The sequence below is a fragment of the Colius striatus genome, chromosome 7 (genome assembly GCF_028858725.1).
Source record: "Colius striatus isolate bColStr4 chromosome 7, bColStr4.1.hap1, whole genome shotgun sequence".
NCBI lineage: Eukaryota > Metazoa > Chordata > Aves > Coliiformes > Coliidae > Colius > Colius striatus.
This window is the reverse complement of record NC_084765.1, coordinates 2611749-2634725: the sequence shown is the minus strand read 5'-3', so window position 1 is coordinate 2634725 and position 22977 is coordinate 2611749. Positions and strand designations below refer to the sequence as shown.

Sequence of the window (22977 nt, the reverse complement as noted above, 5' to 3'; positions counted from 1 at the left end):
CTCAAGGTTGCTGCCTTGCTCTGTGCACTGGCAGACATGAGAAGTACCTAGAAGTGAGATACAGTGGCTGCTGGAGGAGATGGGAGGATAAAAGAAAACCAGTGGTAGACTCTTGCTCAAACATTCTGACACTTGAAGCTTAGTAAAAAGAAAAGAACCCTGGTACTGTACAGAAATCGGCTGTTGCTGACACTCTGTCTTTCACAGTTATTAAAGTATGGCTGCTTTTTATGCTCTGTAGGAAGCAACTCCAGACATTGCTAGTGTGAGAAGGGGCTAGTGCAGACAATGTATTAAGCTTGCTATGGCTAGCATATAAGTTACAGTTCAAGGCAAGTCCTTAACATATGATTGGAAATCCTGTCACCTTTTAAGGCACATCGTTATGCCATGATGCACTTGATGGTTTTCTCCTGAGGATAATGCACACTTTTGTGTGCTAGCTTGCCTATGGTACCAATACATTCAAGTACATCTGTAGATAACAACTATAAGTCTTGATTATTTTTTTCCTTCCTTTTCACCTCTCCAAGGATACTTTTAAGTAAACTGTGATTTAAAGAGTACTTCTTACACCGTGTCTTTGTGCCGTTGCTGTAACTGTTGTTTATATTCTACCTAAAAATTTTTGTCTGCACTAGTTTCAGTGTGTGTTACAGTTTACAATAAATACAGCTTTTCCAAATTTCTTTTCTTTGCATGCATCTGTCAGCCTAGTGATTTAAGGAAACACCGTAGAAAGGTAACAATCTCTAGTTTATTTATTGGTGTGCCCCTTCGTATCCTTCCTTGTCCCCAAACTCATTAATGGATAACAGGAACAAAAAAGAAAGCATTTGCAGGGTAACTGTATAATAAAGCAAGATTATTGTCTCTTTCACTTTAAATCTGAAATGTTTTTTCATCTTAACATGTGTGGGTTTGGGTTTTTTGTGGTTAGTTTTTGTTGTTGCTGTTGTTTGGCTTTTTGCTGGTGTTGGGGACTCTTGTGGTGTTTTGTGTTTGTAACCGCTCTTTTGCATCCTTCTGAAACCAATATTTTGTTTTAAAGATCTCTTAGTGCATACAGAAATAAACCTTAATTTCTGTTACTCAGACTTTGAGATAAGCCATAGTCACAGGTATGCAGGAATCTGACTTCACAGAATTGGTAATCTTGCTCTTGCTATTGTCTAAACACACAACAGTGAGAATTGACAGTCCCTTTTCACAGGACTCTCTGGCTTTCTGTCTTTGCACTTGCTTAAACTGAAGTCAGTTTATGACGCTGAAGACATTACTTCAGTTCTTAGCTCTGAGTAAATAAAAGATGAGTGCGACTTGCCCATTTCACTGGCTGAGTCTGAAATTTAGGTAGTTTGTTACTGAAGAGAATAGTAAATCCAGAGAAGTCAAACAAAAAATAAGGAACTGCAGAATGATAGAGGCAGGCACTTTTAACTCTTTAATACTGAAATAATTGATTTTTCCTTTCAGTATTTTGTGTAGCATTGATATTGCATTAGTGTTTCAACATTTCCAAGAAACCTTCAAGTTTTCATTCATTTTCCCTTAGTCTCCAGCTTCCAGAGAAGAGGTACGAGATGATAAAACCACGATAAAATGTGAGACATCGCCACCTTCTTCACCTCGATCTTTGCGTTTGGACAGAGTCCAAAAAGGAGCTTTGCATACAGTGAGCCACGAAGACATCAGGGACATAAGAAAGTAAGTAGCTGTGAATAAATCAGACCTACCAGTACTTTAATATTTCGGGTTATCAGAATAAAATCCTAAAACTGCAGAACTGTTCAGGTTATAAGATTTTAGTCTAGATATTTTGGTGTTTCTCAAACCTAAAGACTATCAGCATGTAATTGGGTGCTTATGTTGCATACACAATAAGAATACAGATTTTGGTAATGATCAGCAATGACTGTCTGTAAAGAATTCTTCTGGTTCTTAAGCTTCCTGCATTAAGTTTACTTTTCAAATGCAGGGTGTATGATTCTGATCTTCTTTCATAGACTGGAATTTAGCTATAAATACAGAAATAAGTTACAAATTTACTACCACTTTAATGGACAGATACGCTTTTCAAAATGCTGGTCTGGGATAGATTACATTCAGGTATTTCAAACTTACATTGTCTGACTTGATTTGTCAGGGACTTCTCAACTTTGGCCTCTGAATTGCACTTTAAACACTTTCTTACTTGTAAGAAAAAAACCTAATTCACTTGTTGTTACATGCTATAGTATGTAAATACCACATCCCTGCTTTTCTTGCATGACTTAATTGTTTCCACTGTGTTTTCTGTTTAAGGACATGTATTTTACTAGCTCTGTTTCTTTTCATGACTCATTAAAAACTCAAATTAGATGTCATTAGTAAATTACTGAGCTTGTTTTAATTTGCACAGAAACCTGAACTTGTCTCTTGCTGTGTTATGCCAGGGAATTTGTTGTACCTGTGCTCCTTAATGACTCCTTTGGTTGTTTTTCTTTGTGTAGTTCAACAGGCTCACAAGATGGGCAAACAAGTAACCCTAGCAGCAGTAATAGTAGCCAAGATTCCCTTCATAAAGCCCCTAAAAAGAAGGGGATCAAATCCTCCATTGGCCGCTTGTTTGGCAAGAAAGAGAAGGGACGACCTGGACAAACAAGCAAGGATGCGTTAGGACAAGGTTGGTTTGTGTCTGTGTCAGTGCGTGTGTATTTGTAACCGATTATTTTGATGTTGGTGTACAGCATTTCTTTTAAACTAGTGGCACTGAATCTTCAGGAAGGTCCTTTTATGAGTGTAAGATGCAAGTTGAACCAGTCAGGTATTACTGTCTTTTAGAAAATGGAGTAATGGACTTGGAGGTTTGGCTTTGTACAGTTCTGATCAGGATTAAATACTTTGATTCAGGAAAGAAAGAGTGATTTTTTTTTTTTTTTTTTTGAGTTGTAACTGGCCAAACTTGAGATGCTAACAAGACTGGTTTTCATTTGTAGGAGGCATGGCAGAAGCAGATAGTTCCTCCCAGGATGCATTAGGTCTCAGCAAGCTTGGAGGTCAGGCAGAAAAAAACAGGAAAATGCAGAAAAAGTAAGTACTGAACACTTTAAATCCTCTGTTCTTAAGGTATTGCTCTGTTTAAAAATGTTTTAGTTTCTTTTTTTGTTGTTTTCAGGCATTTCTACTTAGCATGGTGCTAAGAGGCCAATAAGCCTCTTAGATGTATTTTTACGACTTTTTTCCTAGAGCATTAGTGACCTAATTTTGGTATATTTGAAGCTAGTTTCAGTGCTAAAAGCTTGTTGTTGAAATGCAGGCAGTAAAAGTGGACTCTTACCAAACTTTCCCCTAGACTTGTTACTTTTAATACCTGCTTTGGATTTACTTCATTTAGAGGGTTTCTCAAAGTTGCCTTTGGCTGTTAGTTGCTCCAGCGTTGGAAAGAGTTGTGAGACTTGAAAGCATGAGATGGTCTGTACAGACATCATGCTGTATGCATTTGATGGTTCCTTTCTAGCTGATGACTCAAAGTTTGTGTTGCTAACTGCTACTGAATTCGCTTGACTTTTCCACTTGAGGTTGTCTTGATATTTTCTCTCATATATTTTAACAGCCCAAATCTTTTTTTTCCTCACACCATACATCACAGATTTCAGGGGGTTTTTAATGATTTGTGACTCTTTCCCTATTTTTATGGTAAGTTTTAGATATGCAGTCTCAAACTGATAGTTTTTTTTCCCAGCGTGTGTTTAAGAAAACTTCTAGTTTCCAGTTCAACTTTGGAGTGCATACTGCATGCTTTGTTGTTCTCAGACTTAAAAGATATGAAACAATGACTGTAATCATAGGAGAAAAATAGATAATACTACTAGAAGAAATCTTGATTTAATGTTTATATGGTAACACGGGAAACACTCAAATTTATGTAAGTAGGATCAGGCATTCTTTGCATTTTTCCACCCAAAGCTGAGCCATATACCTTGGATTTTTGTTGTTTCTGTTATCTTGAGCTGTCTGTCTTTCAAAAAAAGCTGACCAAGATCAGACATGTCTTGCTTTTTTACTTGCCTTCTGACGACAGAATAGCAGATGTTAAAAAGAAAGCATGCTCATTTTCCCTTTGCAAGAGATTTCTTGCAGTACCTAAGTTCTATTAACAAATATTGCCTGGTGACTGCTAATGAAAACCAGCAGTGTGTTGGTTTGAAAAGTCAGAATGGAATGTGGTTTTGTTTGTACAACAGAAGGCTCAACTGTTTTTCTTCAGACTGTTATACTGAAGGCAATCATATATTATTATGATCTGGTATTTTCCCTTTTCTACAGAGCTTTAAAGTCATACCACATCTTGGTTGCATAAATAATTTTTGGCTGGTCATATATAAATAACGGTAGGACTATTCTTTGAACAATATGATCTTTCTCAAGACCAGCAACAAATTTCATCCCAGAGTAAAACACTATAGTAACTTGCTTTAATAAATGCAAAAAATGCAGCTGCAGATAAATCATGACCTTTTCTTGAAAACATTCAAAACATTTACTGGTAGTACTGGTATGAGCCATACCTCATGGCTTCATGTTGGTTGCTTAAAAAGCAAGTGTCTGCAGTAGACAGGTGAAAACTCCTAGTTTGAAATGGCCTTGTCTAGCTTTGAAATATGGGTATGTGCTCATTCACAGGAAGCTATCTATGATTCAGGTATTTCAGTGAAACAAGTATGAAACAAGTCTGTGCTGATGAAGATATGTATCATGTTTAGTTTTATTAGTCTTGCTGCTGAGAGCCATAACAGGACCCTTTGAACTTCCATGAGAAGCAAATTTATCATGTTTGAAATCTCAGCAATACACTTCAATCCAGCTGTGTTAGAATCCTGCCAGTTATTCTGACCATAACACTCACAGGGTTAAACCAGATCCTCTAGGCAGACTGTTCACTTATTAAATCCTACATTCAGCAAAAAGGATTCCAGTTACCTGAATGCTTGGAACAATGACAGATAGTTCTATTTGTAGTTGGCTCTAATCCCTATTTGCTTGCTTATCTTTTGCATTTCTGCATGCATGCACATAAACAGGCTGAGGGCAATATTCAATGTCTTTACTAACAAAAAGCCTGTTTATAGCTACAGAATTAAAATACAGTACACATTGTCTGGTTTTGTATGTCTTTGAGTTCAGTTTAATCCTAGTTTTATATTTTTTTCTTCATTGTTTTGTTTTCCCTTTGTTTTCCATTTGATGTGGTAGTGCAAAATCAGGGTAAGTTTGTACTTATTTTATTAGGATTGTTGTGAAATTCTTATCTCATTTGGATTTTTTTTAGCAATATATTAAAAGCTCTTTTTGCAACAAAAAGTCTGAGATACTAGATTCAGAAGAATTTAGAGTGAGAATGTGTTGCTGAAGTAAATCCACTGTTGGCTAGTTCAGTGTGGATGCTAGTTCAATGTCTTGTCTTAATTTGCATGGTGTGAGTTTTTATAGTGGAAGTATTAAATCCTACTTAGATGGAATTAGTTGAAAGTTATTTAGCAATAGTAGGTGTCTGTGGTGATTCACTTCCAAGGTAGACGTATTTCTGTAAAACTGCTGCTTGTTGTTTACTAAATCTAAGTTGATTTTAGTGTTTTGTTTATGCTGTTCATCATCTTTGTGAGCTGTATTGTTGACAGTGTTTGCCACAAGTGTATGTGTGCTTTTCTGTGTGCAACACAACAGACTTAATACTGTATTCATCAAAAAGGAAGGCAACCCTAAATTTAAGGTAACTCTTCTAGAAAATGGTTTACACAAAAAGTTTATTACATACATTAAATCAATATATTATGTTACTACCTTTCCACTGATGTTCTGCCCAAAGCTAGTCTAATTTCATCTCCTGTTTTACTACTGTTGCCTTCATGTTCTTACATCTTGTGACTCTCTCATTTCCATCACCATTGCTCTCATCATCACTTTCCCTGCAGTGTTTTTTCTACTCTCAGCTTCTTCCATATCAGGAAGTTTTGGATCTTCAGATCCATTCAAGAAATCTGGAATACAACATTCCCCTTTAGCTACACATTCTGCATTTATCCATTCCCATGCAGTCTTAATCCAGTGACAAAGTGATGTTGCTCCAGGCTGCTTTATCTTCCTTGACGGGTTAGCGTATACTTGCCTGCCAAAAGCTGTTCTAAACACAAATACTTCAGATGTTCTTTAAAGGGTCTTGTGTGTTCACTACTGCATCAAGCACTGCAGTTCTGACGTTATTTCTCATCCCATATGACCACAATTTCTTTGTTCTCCCCAGCTGGCATTAGATGCCTTTTGGAACATGTCTAACAACAAGGGTTCCCCTCTTGCAGCAGCACATTTGGTCTCCCGTTCCAAGTGATGTTCAGCCAACTCTTTATTAAGTCTGTAGACATCTGTCCCTTGGTTTTATCACCTAAAAGTTGTTCCAGTAGCCAGCTACTCCTTTGACATTCTTTTATCCTTCACGGTCCCAGCTTTATACCATCTGTTAACACAGCCAACGCTACTGCAATATTATTTTGTCCTCACAAAAATATAAGGCTGGATTTTATACTCACTTCTTAAATGGTGTAATTGGATGGTCTATGAAGCTAAATTGGTGTGTGGGTCATGATCTTTACATAATCTGATATGTATTGTTGGAATGCAGTGAGTTTCTGGGTGAAGCTGGAAGGGGATTTTTGGAAAAGTGAAGTTCTCTGCTATAGGAAAAAAAACCATTGATGTGGTGTTTGCTGATAAAACAGTGGCTGCCTTTGAATTCTTCCCATCAAATGTTTTGTGCCTGTGCTGTATCTAGAGCTTTCAGCTTAATGATTTCCCCTGATTGTATGTTTGTATGAACAAATTCCAAATGAACAATTAATTTTCTACTTGATGACTGCTTTCTTCTTTGGATCCATTGAAGAATTTCTGCATGAAATTATCTCAAATATTCTTGTTCTGTTTCCTAGTTCTGCATGTTTGCCTCCATCACATAACACTTCCTTCCAGCCACACAGTACAATACCACCACAAGTTTCAGGTTTGTACTGCTGTCTCCAAATCATTTTGCTGTTTCATCATTAACTTGAAGCATACGAGGAGACTTATGAAGCTACTAGAAATTATGCTGTAATTCTCCAAATTACATACAATACCCCAACCAGCTTTATAAGCTGGAGGGAGAGGCAGTGCTCATGTGCTTTTGTGGGGTCATCCTCATTAAACCAGAGGCTATTTGGGGCATGTCTGTGCTCTTCCATCACTAATGGCCCTCCCTCGCTGCACAGTTATGTTACCACAACCACTGAAAAAAAGACAATGCCACCAATTTTGAAGTTAAACTACTTGGAGTGAAACATTATGTTCCTTTTTGGCAAATACAGTATTAAGCATTTTATTCTGTTCTTCCCAAGCATTATTTTATATTATTTATCTCAGGTATTAATCTTTAAACAACAAAGTGAAGCAAGACTGAATGTGTTGAGGGCTAGTGATTTGTGAGGTGAATGTGTTCTGCAGCAGGAAAATAGCTGATCCTTTTTTTCCCTAATTCACAAATAACAGTTATCTTTTTGAAGTGTACAAATATGTATTAACTTCTATGGTCTTACCCTCTTGTTAGTGAAATCTACTGAACACTATTTCCACCTTAATTGACAGGTCTTAAAATGGGTACATGAGCATGGTTATTTGTAACGTGCTATCTGGCAGTTCCTTCCTTCCTCCCCTTTTTTCATTCCTAGGCAGCACATTCAATTAGGTTAAAGTATTGGGAGGTTCTTTTAGAGAAATAGGAATTTATTGACATGTAAGTGGAGAAGGAGCATCTATTGATAAAATGGATGCTAGTATAGTTATTACTTCACTGATTATCTTTGGTATTTAGTTTTCTACCAAAATAACATGAGGATCCTAGGTATGTTGGCATGTCTAAAACAACTGAATGCTGCTTATCTGTTTTGCACTAGTAGCAAAGAAAGCTACTAGTTTGTCAGTAACCCCTTAATATCTGTAGCTTTTAGATATTTTTGTCTTGCATGTATTCAGTGATACAGTTCTGAAGGAAGATTATAAACACATAACATAGGATCATGAATCTGTAGTATTGCTGCTTATCTTAATATGATACTTTCAGACATAAAAAAAAGCATGAAATCAGTAAAAACTGTCCAATTAGGTGAAGCTGTTTTGTCTAAATATTGGAGGAGAGTAAATGGAGACTCAACCATATACAACTAGCTTCCAAAGGCAGCTTAAATAGCCTTTTTACAGACTTTATCTATTTTTTGAGAGATGTATCCAAGCAACGTTACATGCTTATACCCACAGCACTAGTTTTTGTCTTTTGGTTTATCAAACATGCTTGGCAGCTATTTATAGGGAACTTGTGAGCCTCCACTGTAAGCTGAATTGTGAATGTTAAACTTCAGTCTCTTTCAGAGTAACAAAGGAAATGGTGTCATCACAAGAGATGAAAGCTGAGTTTCAGTACACAGCCTTTCAGAATACAATTGCCAAAGTGTGGCTCTGAATATAATTGTCTGAAGTTGTGTCTGAAACTCTAACAGGCTTAAAATTGCAAACTGAAATTCAGCAATTAAATGGTTACTGTCTCAGTTTACAACCTCAACAGCCTGATGGACAAGACTGTTTGGCATAGATATCTGATGTACTCCTGTATTTCCATAGGTTTCAAATCTGCATGTTGAGGAGAAATGACCAGTTCAGCTCAATTTTCTGAACAGAAATTTACAGGGATTGAGAATCTGACTGATAAATAAGTCTGACATGGCCACTTTGTGTTGCCAGTGTTGGTTAGAGTGTCAGTAGCAGTTTCAGACACAAATTTCCCAGATACAGCATCTCTGCCACTCTGAAATTTCTTATCCAGTTCAGCTTACATCACTATGTAGTCCTTGTACACGTGCTGTGACTGCCTTGGTGGGTATATAAGGCTGAGAAGGGAAGAAAGCTAACTATTGGAAAGAAGATAGTAAACTGAACGTGATGTTTAAATTGTATCATCTAGTTATAACTCATTTCATGTTGTTATTAATAACTATTTCTGTAATTGTAGGCATGAGTTGCTAGAGGAAGCCAGAAGACAAGGTTTGCCTTTTGCACAGTGGGATGGACCTACTGTGGTTGTGTGGTTAGAGGTGAGTGATCTCTCCAAATAAGTAAAGAAAAGAAAAACCTCAATGTACAGACTTCTAAAGAACTTAAGGTTTTGGAGCTGGGAATGTTTTCCAGGTCATGCTTACTTCCTGTTTCTTTTCTGTGTGTTTCAGCTGTGGGTTGGGATGCCAGCCTGGTACGTGGCTGCTTGCCGAGCAAATGTGAAAAGTGGTGCTATCATGTCAGCCCTGTCCGATACAGAAATACAGCGTGAAATTGGCATCAGTAATCCCCTGCACAGACTGAAGCTGAGGCTGGCCATTCAAGAAATCATGTCACTTACAAGTCCATCTGCCCCTCCCACCTCAAGGACGGTAAGGAAAGTGATCCAGCATTAAACATCTTTTAGAGTTTCCAAAAATTACACTGTAAATGTGTAATGGGAAGGATTTGAGCTTCAAATAAGAGTTTCTGGAAATTATACCTTATAGATAAACACATTATTTAAATATGTTTCTTCCTTTCATGGAAATTAAATGAAAGAATAACTACATTTTCTTTCTTAAGGTAAGTATATAATCCAAAATATTGAGAGTACAAGTTATTTGCTGCATCTTTTGGCCTCAGAAGAATTTACGTAATACAGATGAAGTGTACATGTGCACACATGTAGTTGGAGGCTCTTCTAATCCATATGTAAGGCCATCAACTCTAAATAACTATTCAGCCTATATAAACTAGGAGTTCCCCAGTCTCTCTACCCTATAGTATATTTAGACAGTGTGAATTCCTTCTCATGAGTGACTCTGCCCTGCGATCCAAAGTGATTTCTGCCATTCCTGGGATTATGTAGCAGACTACAAATGCATTTTTCAGATTAGAGCAGAGTCGAGTGTTTGCCCATTAATTCCATCAGTGTAAGCTATTTATCACATTCAATTTTGTTAATATCTTTGAAGAAAAGTGATCCATGTTAATAAGCTTTTATTCCATGCTGTTACTTTCAGTAGATGCACCTGTACTTAAGACTTTAGAAACCATTGCTTTTGCCCATGCCTGCTCCTTACATGTACCGATTGCTTATATGTTCTGCAACCTCTCCTCTTTGTTACTGCTTTCCTTTCACTGGATGGGATTGGTTCCCTGTGGGGTCATATTAGACCACGGGCAATGTCTGGGTAACACATGAAGAAATGGAAAATCTTACAGCCACACAACAAACGGTTAGTTTATAGTGTTGCCACTTCTGTTCCTTAGAGTGCTTTTCCCACTTTCTGAACATTTGAGTCAAGTGCCTTTTAGTCTTTCTCTTTTTTTTTTTTTTTTCCCCCCTCTCAAATTAATGCATTGAAATTTTGGATCACTGCTGTTTCTAATTATTAACCTTTATAACCTGCATATTGATAGGTTTGGGGTTTTTTTTTTCCAGAAGGAAGGGGGAAAGAAATCAACCCTGATACAATTGTAAACAAAACTCTTTCTAATCTGTAAAATATACCTCTGATTTGATGAATTGACAAATTATTTATGCAGAAATTTCTTCTCTCCAGAAAACTTAATCAATAGATGGGTTTTGCAACCTCTCATCTTAACAATGAGTGCCTTGTATATTCTTTTAATAATGCATGATGCTTGTTTTATCTAGATTTTTCTTTTTGGTATGCAGTAGACTTAGAGTCTTGCAGTGCATCTTTAACTTTGATCTCCTTACTAAACTTAAATACTAATATGTATGTGTTCTTTTGCTTTCCTAACCACCTAACAGGAAGATGAGGAGGGAAGCTGGGCTCAGGTTGGAAACTTTATGTAATATTATAGACTGTATATGTAAAATGTCACAGTAATTGGAGCATGAAAGACTATTTTTCCTTTATAGCAGTTTCTTGCAGTGACTCTTGGTGTGGATTGGGAGAGGGGGAAGCTACAAACTTATCTCTGTGTAATACATGCTTGGAAGATAGACTTTTATATTTAGGTGTTGTAGAGCTTCCAAGATTTGGTGGTTCAGCATTCAAAAGTTGTGAAAAACTTTATTACAGTGTACATCAAGAAAAAAAAGCTATGCATAAGGGTTTTTAGTAGCAAGGCTGTTAGGAAAAGAATATTCAGAAGTCTCTGTTATCATTAGCTTTCCAAAGTATTTATTGTCTAGCTCATGAATCACCAAAATGAAGTTACTCTTTCTTTAATAAGCATTCTTGTAATATATGGGAAATTTAATCTAGTATGCTTAAGATAAATAATTTGATGACATAGTGTGGAGTATTTTGGTGGGGAAATGGCTCTCTGGGAAGTCCAAGAAGAATATCTAATGTGTGCAGAAAGTCCCTTTTCAACACAGCCACTGTCACAGGTGTGCTACAAGGCACACTGAGCCTAGATAGTTAAGTAGATTTCTGTGCACTAATTCTATAATCCTCCTTGGTTAATTGTTTTCCCTTAGAGTGATGACAAATCCTAATTGTATCTTCAGACTTTGAGATAGTCGAGTATTTTATACAGGGATATAAACAAAACTTAGGATTTGCCTGTGACCTGTGTCTTTGGATAGTATAGTCTCATCTTGCTTGGCTGCCCTCCAGCCTAAACCTGTTTTAGACCTATTAAGTAAGTCTTGAATACTCATTTGCAGATTGGCAGTGATAGCAGTCATAGCTTGCTCCCTGTTAGAGTAACTTGCTCTTTCAGTCTGCTACCTAGCGATGACTTGGAGAAATGCATTTCCATGCGGCTTTGCTCCTTTCTAGAAGATGCTTCCTCTAGAGGAGAAATGAAGCTTTTGACTTTTAATTGCACAACAGAAAGGAATAATTACCCATGGCTTTTGAAAGGAAGAACTGCTGGGTTTTGTTGCTCAAGGAATGATTAGGTATACAGTTGCAGGTCGAAACTGTAGTGAAGGAAGGTGGGCTTTTGTGGGCTTCTTTGTTCTGTGTTTAGGATAAGGACTAGCACTTAGAATTTCAGTAGTGGCTTTGAATCATTTTATGCTCACATAATTTGGATCAGTTTTTGACAAAAGTGTAATAAATACTTGCAGTTATCGATATTTTGTATTTATATGTTAATATGAAAAATAAGACACCCCCTCTTTTCAAGAGACGGTGTTTCTAGCATCTTACAACGAAATGCTGTAGCTTTTGCTTTCAAACAGTATAGATGAGTCTTTAGGAATTTTTATTAGTTTTTGCTATTTTTTTTAATACTGTTCATCAGGAAATAAGTTTTACCTGCTGATCAGATTACTTAACTTGCATTTCTTCATGAGGTTGACTACTTCAGAAAGCATACACATAGCATTCAATATTTTTCTTGGCTTATCTTTATGAGGCTAAGAATTAAGTATTGTTTTTGCTTTAGATTGTCTAAAAATAGCTTTCTCTCTTTTATTTCTCATTTTAATAAGCTTATCCCTTAATCTTTTCCAAACATAGACGTTAGCATATGGTGATATGAACCATGAGTGGATTGGCAACGAATGGCTCCCGAGTCTGGGGCTCCCTCAGTATCGCAGCTATTTCATGGAATGTCTCGTGGATGCTCGGATGCTGGATCACTTAACTAAAAAAGATCTGCGTGGGCAACTGAAAATGGTGGACAGCTTTCACAGGTAAAGAGACCAAAATTGGAAACCTGCCTTTATAGTAAAGGTTTCCGTTATCTCCAGATAACTTTTTTCCTCTCTTCTGAACAGAAACAGTTTTCAGTGTGGAATTATGTGCCTGCGAAGACTGAATTATGATCGAAAAGAACTTGAAAGAAAAAGAGAGGAAAGCCAGAATGAAATTAAGGGTTAGTGCACTGTCTTGACCTCAGTTATATTCTACCATGTTCAGATTTTTTTGTTTTAAAAGAAAGATACTTTAGGAAGGAATTTTTTAATAAAATATCAAGGAGTTGTCTTGGATGCAGAATCCCAGACAGTGAGTCGTGAAACACATCATTGAATCATTCCCTCATGCAGAGATGTGCTACAAAGGCAGACTTTTTGAAACTCTCACTACTCACAAGTGTGAAACAAAACTAAATGTTTTAGGAGGAGAAGGATTTTGAAGAAGTGTTTGGTTTCTCCTTTTTGATTTTTCTTGTTCTGACAACTTTGCATCTATGTGATTTTTACTGTTGCTTTTGGCTGTTAATTCAGTTACCCAGCACATCATGAAAAAAATATCCAGGTGACTTAGGCATTTATATCTCCCTGATTCATGGTTATAATTGAACAAGTGAAGAAGAATCAAAAAAAGCAAGATGGAAATTCAGTGCTATCCAAGATTTCCTGTAAAATTTTGTCCCCTGATGAGTATCAGAAGTCTTTTCTGACATCTTAAACTAAAATTTTAGAGTTACATTATACACAATTTGTTTAGAAGGCTCTGTACTTGCTCTTCCCCTTCTTCTTTCCCCTTGTTGATACCCTTTGAATTGTGCCTGACAGCATTCCCAGGAATCACAAATAACTGGCATGAAACAAGCTGGCAAACCTTTTTTGGCATCCTAAATGGTATGGCTGCATCTATTGCCTGTTAGTAATTGCTCTTTGGATCCTATCACTCTTAAATTCTTCCCAAATAACTCCCAGGAGGGATGCTAGTTGACACAAGCCAGAAACTTGCTGTGGATCATTATAACAGTGTGATTGGTATAGATATTCCTGAGTAGTGTAAAAAAACCCTACTTGTAAGAATGTAATTTTTGTTTTGACATTTAGACTGAATCTGTAAATGCTGCTTTGTCATGAAAAAATTGAATGATGGTATATTGATTGTTGAACTGTTACAGTATGAAATGCCTTCCAGCAAACTTCTAATATATTTACTTTCCACTTTAAACTTATCATTATGGCAGAGTGTAGTAGCATGCATAAACAAGGTGAAGGTAAGGCTGTGTTACCAAATTGAACACCTTCAGAACTTAAAGGCAGATAAGATTATAAAAGGAAATCATAAAGCTTTAAACAGTAATAAAGCAAGCTTTCTGTTCAAATCCAGTAGGAAGTGCAAGAGAAACTGCTGTAAGACTTTTCTTTTGAGGAGTAAGCGGTTGTTTCCTCCAAAACCTTTAATCTGAGTGATATCCAAGTCCCTAAGTGGCTGTTTAAAATTGAAGATCCTGTCTTTCCCACCTGCATGAACCATAAGTCCATCTGAACTTGTCTCATAGCTGTGATTGTACCCTCCCTCTAGGCAGGAAGGAGAATTGAGTGAGGACTGTTGTTTCCAGGTGCAAGGAAAATCACTGCACGGAAAGGATCTGACACTGAGCAGTGGAGTCTAAGCGTTTTGTTGCCGGTTAAGAGTATTTCATTAACACCAAAAACACAAGCACAGAGTAGATGGCAACCTAAGTGTTAAATAACATTCCCTGAGGGCTACTGCCTAGCAGAATTTGAGGGATTGCATATATATGAAAATAAATCCTGAGATCAACATACGGATCAAGAAAGGACTGGTGTGGGGACTTCTTTACATAGAAAAGTTGTGTTGTATAAATGGAACAATTTGGGCTTTTTCTCCATAGATGTCCTTGTCTGGAGCAATGAAAGAATGATCCATTGGGTAGCATCCATTGGTCTTAAAGAATACTCAAATAACCTTGTAGAGAGCGGAGTTCATGGTGCACTTGTGGCCTTAGATGAATCATTTGATTACAATGCATTAGCTCTCTTACTACAAATACCCACTCAAAACACACAGGTAAGCAAGAAGTAGTTACTTATGACTTAGCATTTCATCTCCCCCCCCCAGGAAAGTTAAAAATGGAACAGATTGATACTTTTTTCCTTAGCTAAGTGCATGTCTTTCTATTCCCAGCTCTAGAATCTTTAGAAATGGAAAGCTATCTGGTAGCCTATAGGACAAAACCACAGAATTATACTTTTCTTACTGTTTTCTAATTGTTAATAACAATTCTAGTTGATAAATTTCCTTGAACAAAAAAGCATTGCTTGATTATTTTCCTTACAGCCTATGTTGACAACATTAGTGTAAAACTCACCTGGTTTTGTTGTTTGCTAATTCTGAGGTAATCAAGTTTGAGACAGAAATCATGAACTTTGATATCACAGTGAAGGGAAGGGGGAGCAGTTCAGTCTTCCTTAAATTTTGAATAACTTACAACTTAATTTGTTTAATATCTTCTTACCAGATTAACAAACACACTTTGAAAAGTTACAATTTGGGTTATAGTAGGTTTTAAAAACTACTACAGCTTATTAATTTCTAATCTTTGGAACTGATTTCCATTTCTTTCATACTATAAACTTTAGGCTCGTGCTGTTCTGGAGAGGGAATTCAATAACCTTCTTGCTATGGGCACAGACAGAAGACTTGATGAAGTAAGTCGCTTGAGCTGTTGACCCACTTTATGGTCTTGGGAACTTTATCAGATCTGCTAAGTGAAAGAATTTGGCTGGAACCCCTTTAAGCTATTTACAGAGTAGTGGCAGAACTCAACTTGAAATTCTTTATCCTCAAGAGAAGGTGTCAAGTTTGTTTGTTTAGGAAAGATAACTTTGAATATGCAAGTACTGAGATGATTGACTAGTTTGTGTGTTTTGTAGCTTGTGTGGTTAATGTCTATTAGTGGCACTTTAGGCTGAATCTTCTATCTAAAATGGATATAAAACTCAAGGTGTAAGATCATTTTGTGAAGCCATGGTATGAGAGAGAATGACATCTTTACTCTTTCAGCTTGCTCTTTGTTGTAATTCTGAACAGTGTCAGGCTGATGTTATTTCCCCAAAAGACTCCTATCTCTGTGCTGCCTCTTCTTTGCTGCTAATGGGAGTTTGTGGTAGCAAGTGTAGGCAAATGTGGTTCAGGTTAAGGTGAGGAAAACCTAATGAAGTTAACCAGGTGAGAGAACTAGTCCATGGTACCTGAAATATTTGTGCTAGTACGAGACAGGGGAAGCATGAAAGTGCTGACTTAAGCTGCTTTTGGATCAGTGAGGTGCAGTATGTTGAGGAGGAGGCTGCTACAACAGACCTTGATTTTGTTTGTGTTCATCTTCTGCCTAATGGACTTGTTGCAGCCCTCCTGTGGCACATCCTGACAGCTCTGTTCTCAATGTGCATCTCTGCTAAGGTTTTAATAACATCATCAGAAACTACCTTGATAGTTTTCTAAGGTAATTTTCCTTAATGATTTCTAACTGCAGGAGAAGGAGCTTGGAGAGAACAGATGTTTGTTCTGTTTGAGTGGCACGGGGCAGTTTGATCATGATCTCTTCCAATAACGTAGATACTCGTCTCTCAGTTCTACAAGGGGATAAATTTTAGGTAAAATGGCGTTCAAAGGCTTGAACTATTTCGAAAGCTGAAGGTGGCAAATTGAGATGCCCCATGGGTATATTTGCATTGACACAACACCTTCCATGTAAAAGACATTTTTGGAAGTGGGACTTTACAGTATTGCACTTCTAACAGTTTATTTCTGAAGTGTAAAGTTACTTCAAAGATGCAGATGTATTAATGGGGTTATTACCCAAATGCCCTTGGGTAATTCCAAGTTAAGTTTACCCAAGTGCTTAAGCAAAATGCTGCATGGCAGTATGGTATTTACTCACTATCACTTCCTGCAATTTATAGCAGGAAGAAAGCAAAACAGCTGTAGTATCATTCCTATAAGACTGAACTGAAGGTTAAAAGCAATTGTTCAAATGAAGCCTTTATATGTCAGCATTCCCAAAGCAGCTTTTATGATTTGTTCCACTCCTCACAGCCCCTAAGAATGAGTGATGTGACACTTAGGAATTACTACAAATCATGAAGTACCAACATTTGAAGTACAAAACGTTTTCCTAAATGTGCTGAGCACTTGAATTTCCACAGTTACTGAGCTGAAGAGCCCACGCTCTAACAAAATGAACAGCTTGCTGCAAAGGAGGATCTCTGCTGCTGTTGCACCTGAACCATTCTGAAGATTTAACTCATTTAGTGGTGATACATTGACTTAAGAGTGTCAGTTATCCTTTTAATGTCAGTAACAATCCTGCATTTTTTTGAATTGCTGATGATGTTTCTCCATATAACAGGATGATGATAAGAGCTTTAGGAGAGCACCTTCATGGAGAAAGAAGTTTAGACCAAAGGACATAAGAGGTTTAGCAGCTGGATCAGCAGAGACTCTCCCTGCCAATTTCAGAGTTACAACCTCAATGTCTTCACCCTCTATGCAGCCAAAGAAGATGCAGATTGATGGTACTGATGTTGCATTATTTTAAGCATGATGTTCTTTTTTGCTTGGGATTACCAGGGAATTAAGTTCAAATTACTTTTTTTGCTGCATAAAAGCATCTGCCTTGTGCATGGTTGTGTACATATATATAACACTGTTTAACTTATAGGGTGCTTTATCATTTCAGGAAGCTGTGCTAGGTGTGGAGTTCTTTTTTTTTTTTTTTTTTACTTTATTGGAATAACAGAAGGAGAATTCTAGTTAGAAATGTATTTTAAACTAAGAAAATAGAAGTCCCATTTTTTAAATGCAGTAAAATGCTTTAAAGTAATGTGAGTAAACTCCCTTGGATAATTCTGATGTTGGTAAAACTTGAGTAAAAGGCGTGTTACTCACCTTGCAGTAATCAGTGAAGTATTGCTCATGCTTGAGATCACTACTTCATTCATTGCTGTGTGCTTAATGATCTGTATGTAAATGTGTGCATGTGCACACAGATGTATTAAAACCTCCCAACAAGCCCTAAAACCCCAGCTGGAAGCAGAAGTTGATCACCTGTCACACAAGTTATCTTGTCTGTTTCAAAACAGTCTCTTTAGTACCATGAGAAAAAGCTCTTTCCTTGAATTGGTTTTACAAAACACAATTTTAAATGATTGGAAAGTGTATTTAATTGGATAGGATGAGAACTTGAGCATCATCTGCCAGAGTTCTGAGGTTCTGAAACTTGTATTTATAAATAAAGCTCAAAGAAGTGACCACAGCAGCTGATGTTACTCTCCAAAATGTGAGCTGGTTTAAATTTGTTATATTGTCACTACCACAAAATATTAAAAAGAAAAATATGAAAATGGAATATGAACTGGAAATATGAGAGAGAAACATGACATGAAAAAGAAAAGGGAAGAGAAAAACTATGTAAAACAGAAAATGAATTCCTTACCAAATTCCCTTTGCCAGTTCCTGTGTGCTAGTTGGCATGTAGATTGTTCTCACTGAAATGAGAAGTGATTAATAGATAAACTGTGCAATGAATTCTGCTTTTCTAACTTGTAACCTTAGTCAGGTGAGTACCATAGCTGTAATCACATTGCTGTGATGGTTTTTTGGTTTGGAAAACTAACATGCATGCTGTGTTCTGCATGTCTTCCCGTGCTTCTTGAAATAGGTAGTGTATCAGGAACACAAAGATTGGATTCTGCTACAGTAAGGACCTACTCCTGTTAAAGCCTCTCCTGGTGAGTAAAGTTGATAGGTGTAATAATAAAGCAGCTATTTAATGAAATGAAACACTTCAGGTATTTTAACACAGTGGGTTTTTGCACTTAAACTGTTTCATTTTCTCAGGGTAGACTATTACATTGAGAATCTGGAGCTTATTTCCTACTATGAGGACTAGGAGTGTTTAAATAGTTATGTTTTTGTAAATACTGTGTTCTTTTGAGGGTTGTTTTTTTTTTAAACAGCCTCAAAAAGGACCTGTGCTAAATAGTGATGTAGAAAGTGTTGAAATAAAAGGTTGATGACACAGATAGTGAAAGTGGGGAGGAGGGAAGGGAACTAAATTGGGCATATTAAGGAAAGAAAACAAGTTAGTGTGTGATACTGCATTTCAGTTAGGGATCTTTCAGCCTTTACTCAGTCAAAGTTGTTCCACTACAACGTACCTCAGTGTTGAATTGTTACAGGAGTGATTGTACAGTTTTTCAGTTCACTGTGACTGCTTGGGCTGTCTGGTTGACTTTAGTTACCTACAGCCTAAATTTGGGTAGCTGAGAGCGGTGCTGGCAATAAAAGACAGGATGATAATGCCATGGTTGTTGTAAAAGAAAATACATGTGTTCTGGCTTATGAAAGACACAAGATCCTGTCTTACTCCAGAATGTGGAATGATTTTTCTTCAGCAGCCTCTGCCATATTTTCCCATGGAACATGAAACTTACATTTTGTTTACTCTATTGGACTTAAAAATCTCTCTCTCACTAGCTGGTATCTTCCATGGGCTATATATTGCCTGTCTACTTTGCTTATAGTTCTTTCCTTTCTTCTCACCAGTAACATCCCTACCAACTCATGTATTGGCTGCTCATGTATTTCTTCAAATTATGAACCTTTTTACATCTACAATTTTACAGTTATAAGAGTTCTCCCATAAGAAATGTCGAGAAGGGAAAGTCAGATCATGTGCATCTCTTGGGGCCATCTATATTTACTTCTTTTAAGAGATGAAGTCTTAAGTCTTCCCTTCCACCAAATTCCACCCCAAACTGTATCAGGATTTGCTATAGTCAGATGCCTTAGGATAACACTGTAAGAAGCAGAAATATTTGACCACATGTGCTTTACTTTTGGGCATTGCTACTGAAGGTTACGGAACGTGGTGGGATTGTGGACACCGTGGCATGGCAATAATTCGATGCATGACTGCTCCACTACTGAGCTGTTTGTGGGAAACTTGGAATGAAATGGTTTCTTTAAACTGCTAATGGAGTTTTTCTTCTGTTTGTGTGTGTGTGTCTGTTGTTGTTTTTACAGTTTACCCACACTATTTCTACCGGTGATATGCAGCATTTTGAACATTTGGAACCCTTAACCTGTTAATACTTGTTAAATGGACACTTTGAGATATTTTATTACAGAGTTTTTAATTAGCAAATAAATTCATGAGTACTATAGAGAAAATATTTTAGAATCTAAATGTTTCTTATATTTATGTGACTTCTCATTTATATAGTTACTGACTTTTTTCTGTTTCTATTCAGTCTACGAATCAAATCATTGCTGATTCTTTTAATTCTGATTTTAGTCTTTCCAACTTGAATGTACTGTAATGCCTGTATGTATATGTCCCTATGAATAATATAGGGGGTTTTTGTAAATTATGCTGTTACTGTAATTATCATTGTTTTTTTTTTTTAATAATGAAAACTGAAGGTGAAAAGGATTTTAATACCTTTGTAAAAGTATCACGACACCAAGCAGTATATATTTTGTCTTTCGGAAACGTTTAGCTTAGATCTGAAAACAAGCCCAGCTTTTTTTCAGGTAAGCCTACGTTGGTGTAGAAAGTGTGGTACATGCTTGTCCTCTTTTTCAGAACTGTACCCTTTCCACAAGGAGGACTTGTCAAGTAGTAGGAATTTGTCTTTATTTAAAAGTGTAACTTGTTTTAAAAGCTGGGACAAACTATAACACTACAGAACACGTTTTAGAAGTGACTGACTCGGTCATAACACCCTGCTGTATTTGTATAGTGTATCTTCACAGTGACTGAGAAGAAGCCATAAACCAAGAACTGTTTGTATGTTTTTTTTCTTAACTGAGGAAAATAGACTTCATAATAATTCCTGGCTGTAATCCACAAGCCACAGAGAGGGGTGGTTTGTTTGGGGTTTTTATTGTCCTAGATATTTTTGATTGAAAACACTTGTGGAAAGATGGTGAAACTAGTTTTAATGGACCAATGGTGAAGCACTGCAGCCTCATGTCAAATGAGTAGTGAACGATGAAGGTACAAATGGGCTGAAAACTAAAGCAGTGCAACTTCTAATAAAGGCCTTACTTTTCTCATGTAAGTCAGTTTTTGTGTTTTTGTAAACTTGTTCTGAAGAATTGTCTGGACTTTCATTTTGATGGTTGTAGCCATTTTGGACTGTATGAGTAGAAAATGTATCCAACACTTGTAAATGGCATATGAAAAAGCCAGCAAGAATCCGTTCAGATGGTGCATTATTTATTATGCAACAATATATATAGCATGTCTTTTTTTTCTCTCTTATTTTGTTTTCCACTTTTAACTTGCTTGTAAAACTGAAATTCATTGTTACTGTTCTGTTTTTTCTATTAATCTTTTGTGTATTTTCAGATTATGTAACAATATGTACAGTCTACTTTTGAACTATTTTTATCACAGTATTATTTATTGCTTTTCTTTCAATAAAGTACTGATGCATTTTTCCACTGCCAATAAAACACTATAGAGAAGCTAAGATCTAACTGTATGCAGGCAGACACTTGTGGTGAGTGGATATTGTCAATAAAGCATCTTAATGATTGTTTGCTGCCCCGTAGATCCTGTTTCAAATGATGACTTTCCTCCAGTAGAAAAAGCATTGTTAGGCATGGCATTTTCTTTGGAATTGTTCAAGTTCACATGCATTAATCAGTTTTTGAAAGCTGTTTTTCAGATGAGAACTGCTTTATTGTCTACTTCTACTCATGGTCAGAGCTACCATTTCCTTTTAAAGAGAGTAGCAGAAACTCTCACACAACTTGAGTGTGTTCTGGTCCACGTGATGAAGATGGAAGTGCTGTTCTATATAGCAGCGCCAGTTGCTTTTTTGTTAATCAAATGATGACCGTAGGGATATTTGGGAAGAAACGCAGGAGTTGAGGGAACCAATACAAAATTGGGTCACAACAGAGCTGTTTATGTCAATTTTAATACATTTATAAACAATTTTTCGTGTAGAATAGAAGACAGAAGGATAAAGTTACAGAACAATCGAAGCAGTAGTGAAGCGTATTTCATCATGTCCTCTAGATCAACAGCAGGATGTGGAATGCATGGAATGGAGAACTGTTGTGACTGATGCTTTAACCATTGTTCAGTAATGCATCTCTGTTTGTCTAGCTTGTCTATATGAGTTGCTATCTGATCATTTGCAGGCTCTTTTTATATTTGCAGAGAATCTATCTTTCTAGAAAAAAACAAAAAGCTAAAACGAAACTGCAGAAGGGGAGATCCTGACTCACTGTTCAGCTAAATTGACTTTTTAGAAGCAAAAAAAAAAAACCCTGCATAGACGTTTCTGGTCACTGATGTGATGATAGTAGATGTTCAAAGTCATGTGTTGTTGCTTTGCAAAGGTGAAAACAACGCGGAATAGACTTGTGAAATGTGAAGAAGAAAATAATGTTTATTATTTTAAGGCTGTAAAACCCTTAACTGTTATGGAACAATGGAAATGACATGAGAGCTAGAATAAATGAGTGAAATAGCAAAAAGCTTTCACGAACTGGCAGAACTGTGTGGTGATTTCCTTCGGAATGGTTGTACAGCAAAGCTACTTGAGAAGAATACTTCTGAATTCTAATAAACCCCTCCCCTGGGAAGAAAAAACATGCATGTGTCAAGGGCATATGGGTATGTTACAGTGACCTTTACATTAAGCTTGGTTAAATATAATTTGTTGTATGTTGCCAGATAACTTTTAAAGACTTTAGTTGGGAAAAGTGCTCTAAAAATGAAAATGTGTGTTCTTAAAAGGTGAGACCTCGTTTTATCTGCAATAAGGAGATGGTAGAATGATCTGAGAGAACTTCAGACTTCCAGTTTTTGCATATTTAAAGGACAGGGAGCCTGCAAACAGATGTTATAACTAATCTTTGCTTTCAAACTTGATAGTTAAGTTGCTTTTGCAGTGTCTTAGGGATAGCAGTGATTTATCGTGCCAAAAATCAGAGCACGTGTGAAGTGAGTTCAAAGCAGAATTTATTCTTGGAACTGAGTTAAGCTACAGATGGGAGAGGGAGGGGCAGCGAAATAAAACTCCAGGGAGACAATTGGGACAGTTATGTTTGAGGGGGTGATGTTTTTTTCCTTGAAACTAGAGTGTTGCTTCCCCTTTAAAAGGAGTCTGCTTTAATTCCATGTGCAGGGTCACAATTTTTATGCACTGCTTAGGCT

The 22977-nt window shown here is 36.8% G+C and overlaps 1 protein-coding gene across 2 annotated transcripts in view; it reads left to right on the top strand.

Annotated features, from left to right (window-relative positions):
- The window catches only part of PPFIA1 (PTPRF interacting protein alpha 1), a 55619-nt gene extending 34756 nt beyond the window's left edge, over positions 1–20863 (top strand). The window contains exons 17-29 of one of the 2 annotated variants that reach the window (XM_061999159.1): positions 1556–1707; positions 2493–2665; positions 2979–3072; positions 9071–9152; positions 9285–9485; positions 10272–10334; positions 12546–12721; positions 12806–12903; positions 14629–14804; positions 15377–15445; positions 17146–17311; positions 18457–18526; positions 19824–20863. In XM_061999159.1, coding sequence (XP_061855143.1) covers positions 1556–1707; positions 2493–2665; positions 2979–3072; positions 9071–9152; positions 9285–9485; positions 10272–10334; positions 12546–12721; positions 12806–12903; positions 14629–14804; positions 15377–15445; positions 17146–17311; positions 18457–18515 — 1509 coding nt within the window. In that variant the 3' untranslated portion in view covers positions 18516–18526; positions 19824–20863. The remainder of the gene's footprint in view (positions 1–1555; positions 1708–2492; positions 2666–2978; positions 3073–9070; positions 9153–9284; positions 9486–10271; positions 10335–12545; positions 12722–12805; positions 12904–14628; positions 14805–15376; positions 15446–17145; positions 17312–18456; positions 18527–19823) is intronic. The other variant, XM_061999158.1, reaches the window with a different exon arrangement.
- Positions 20864–22977: the final 2114 nt, after the last annotated feature.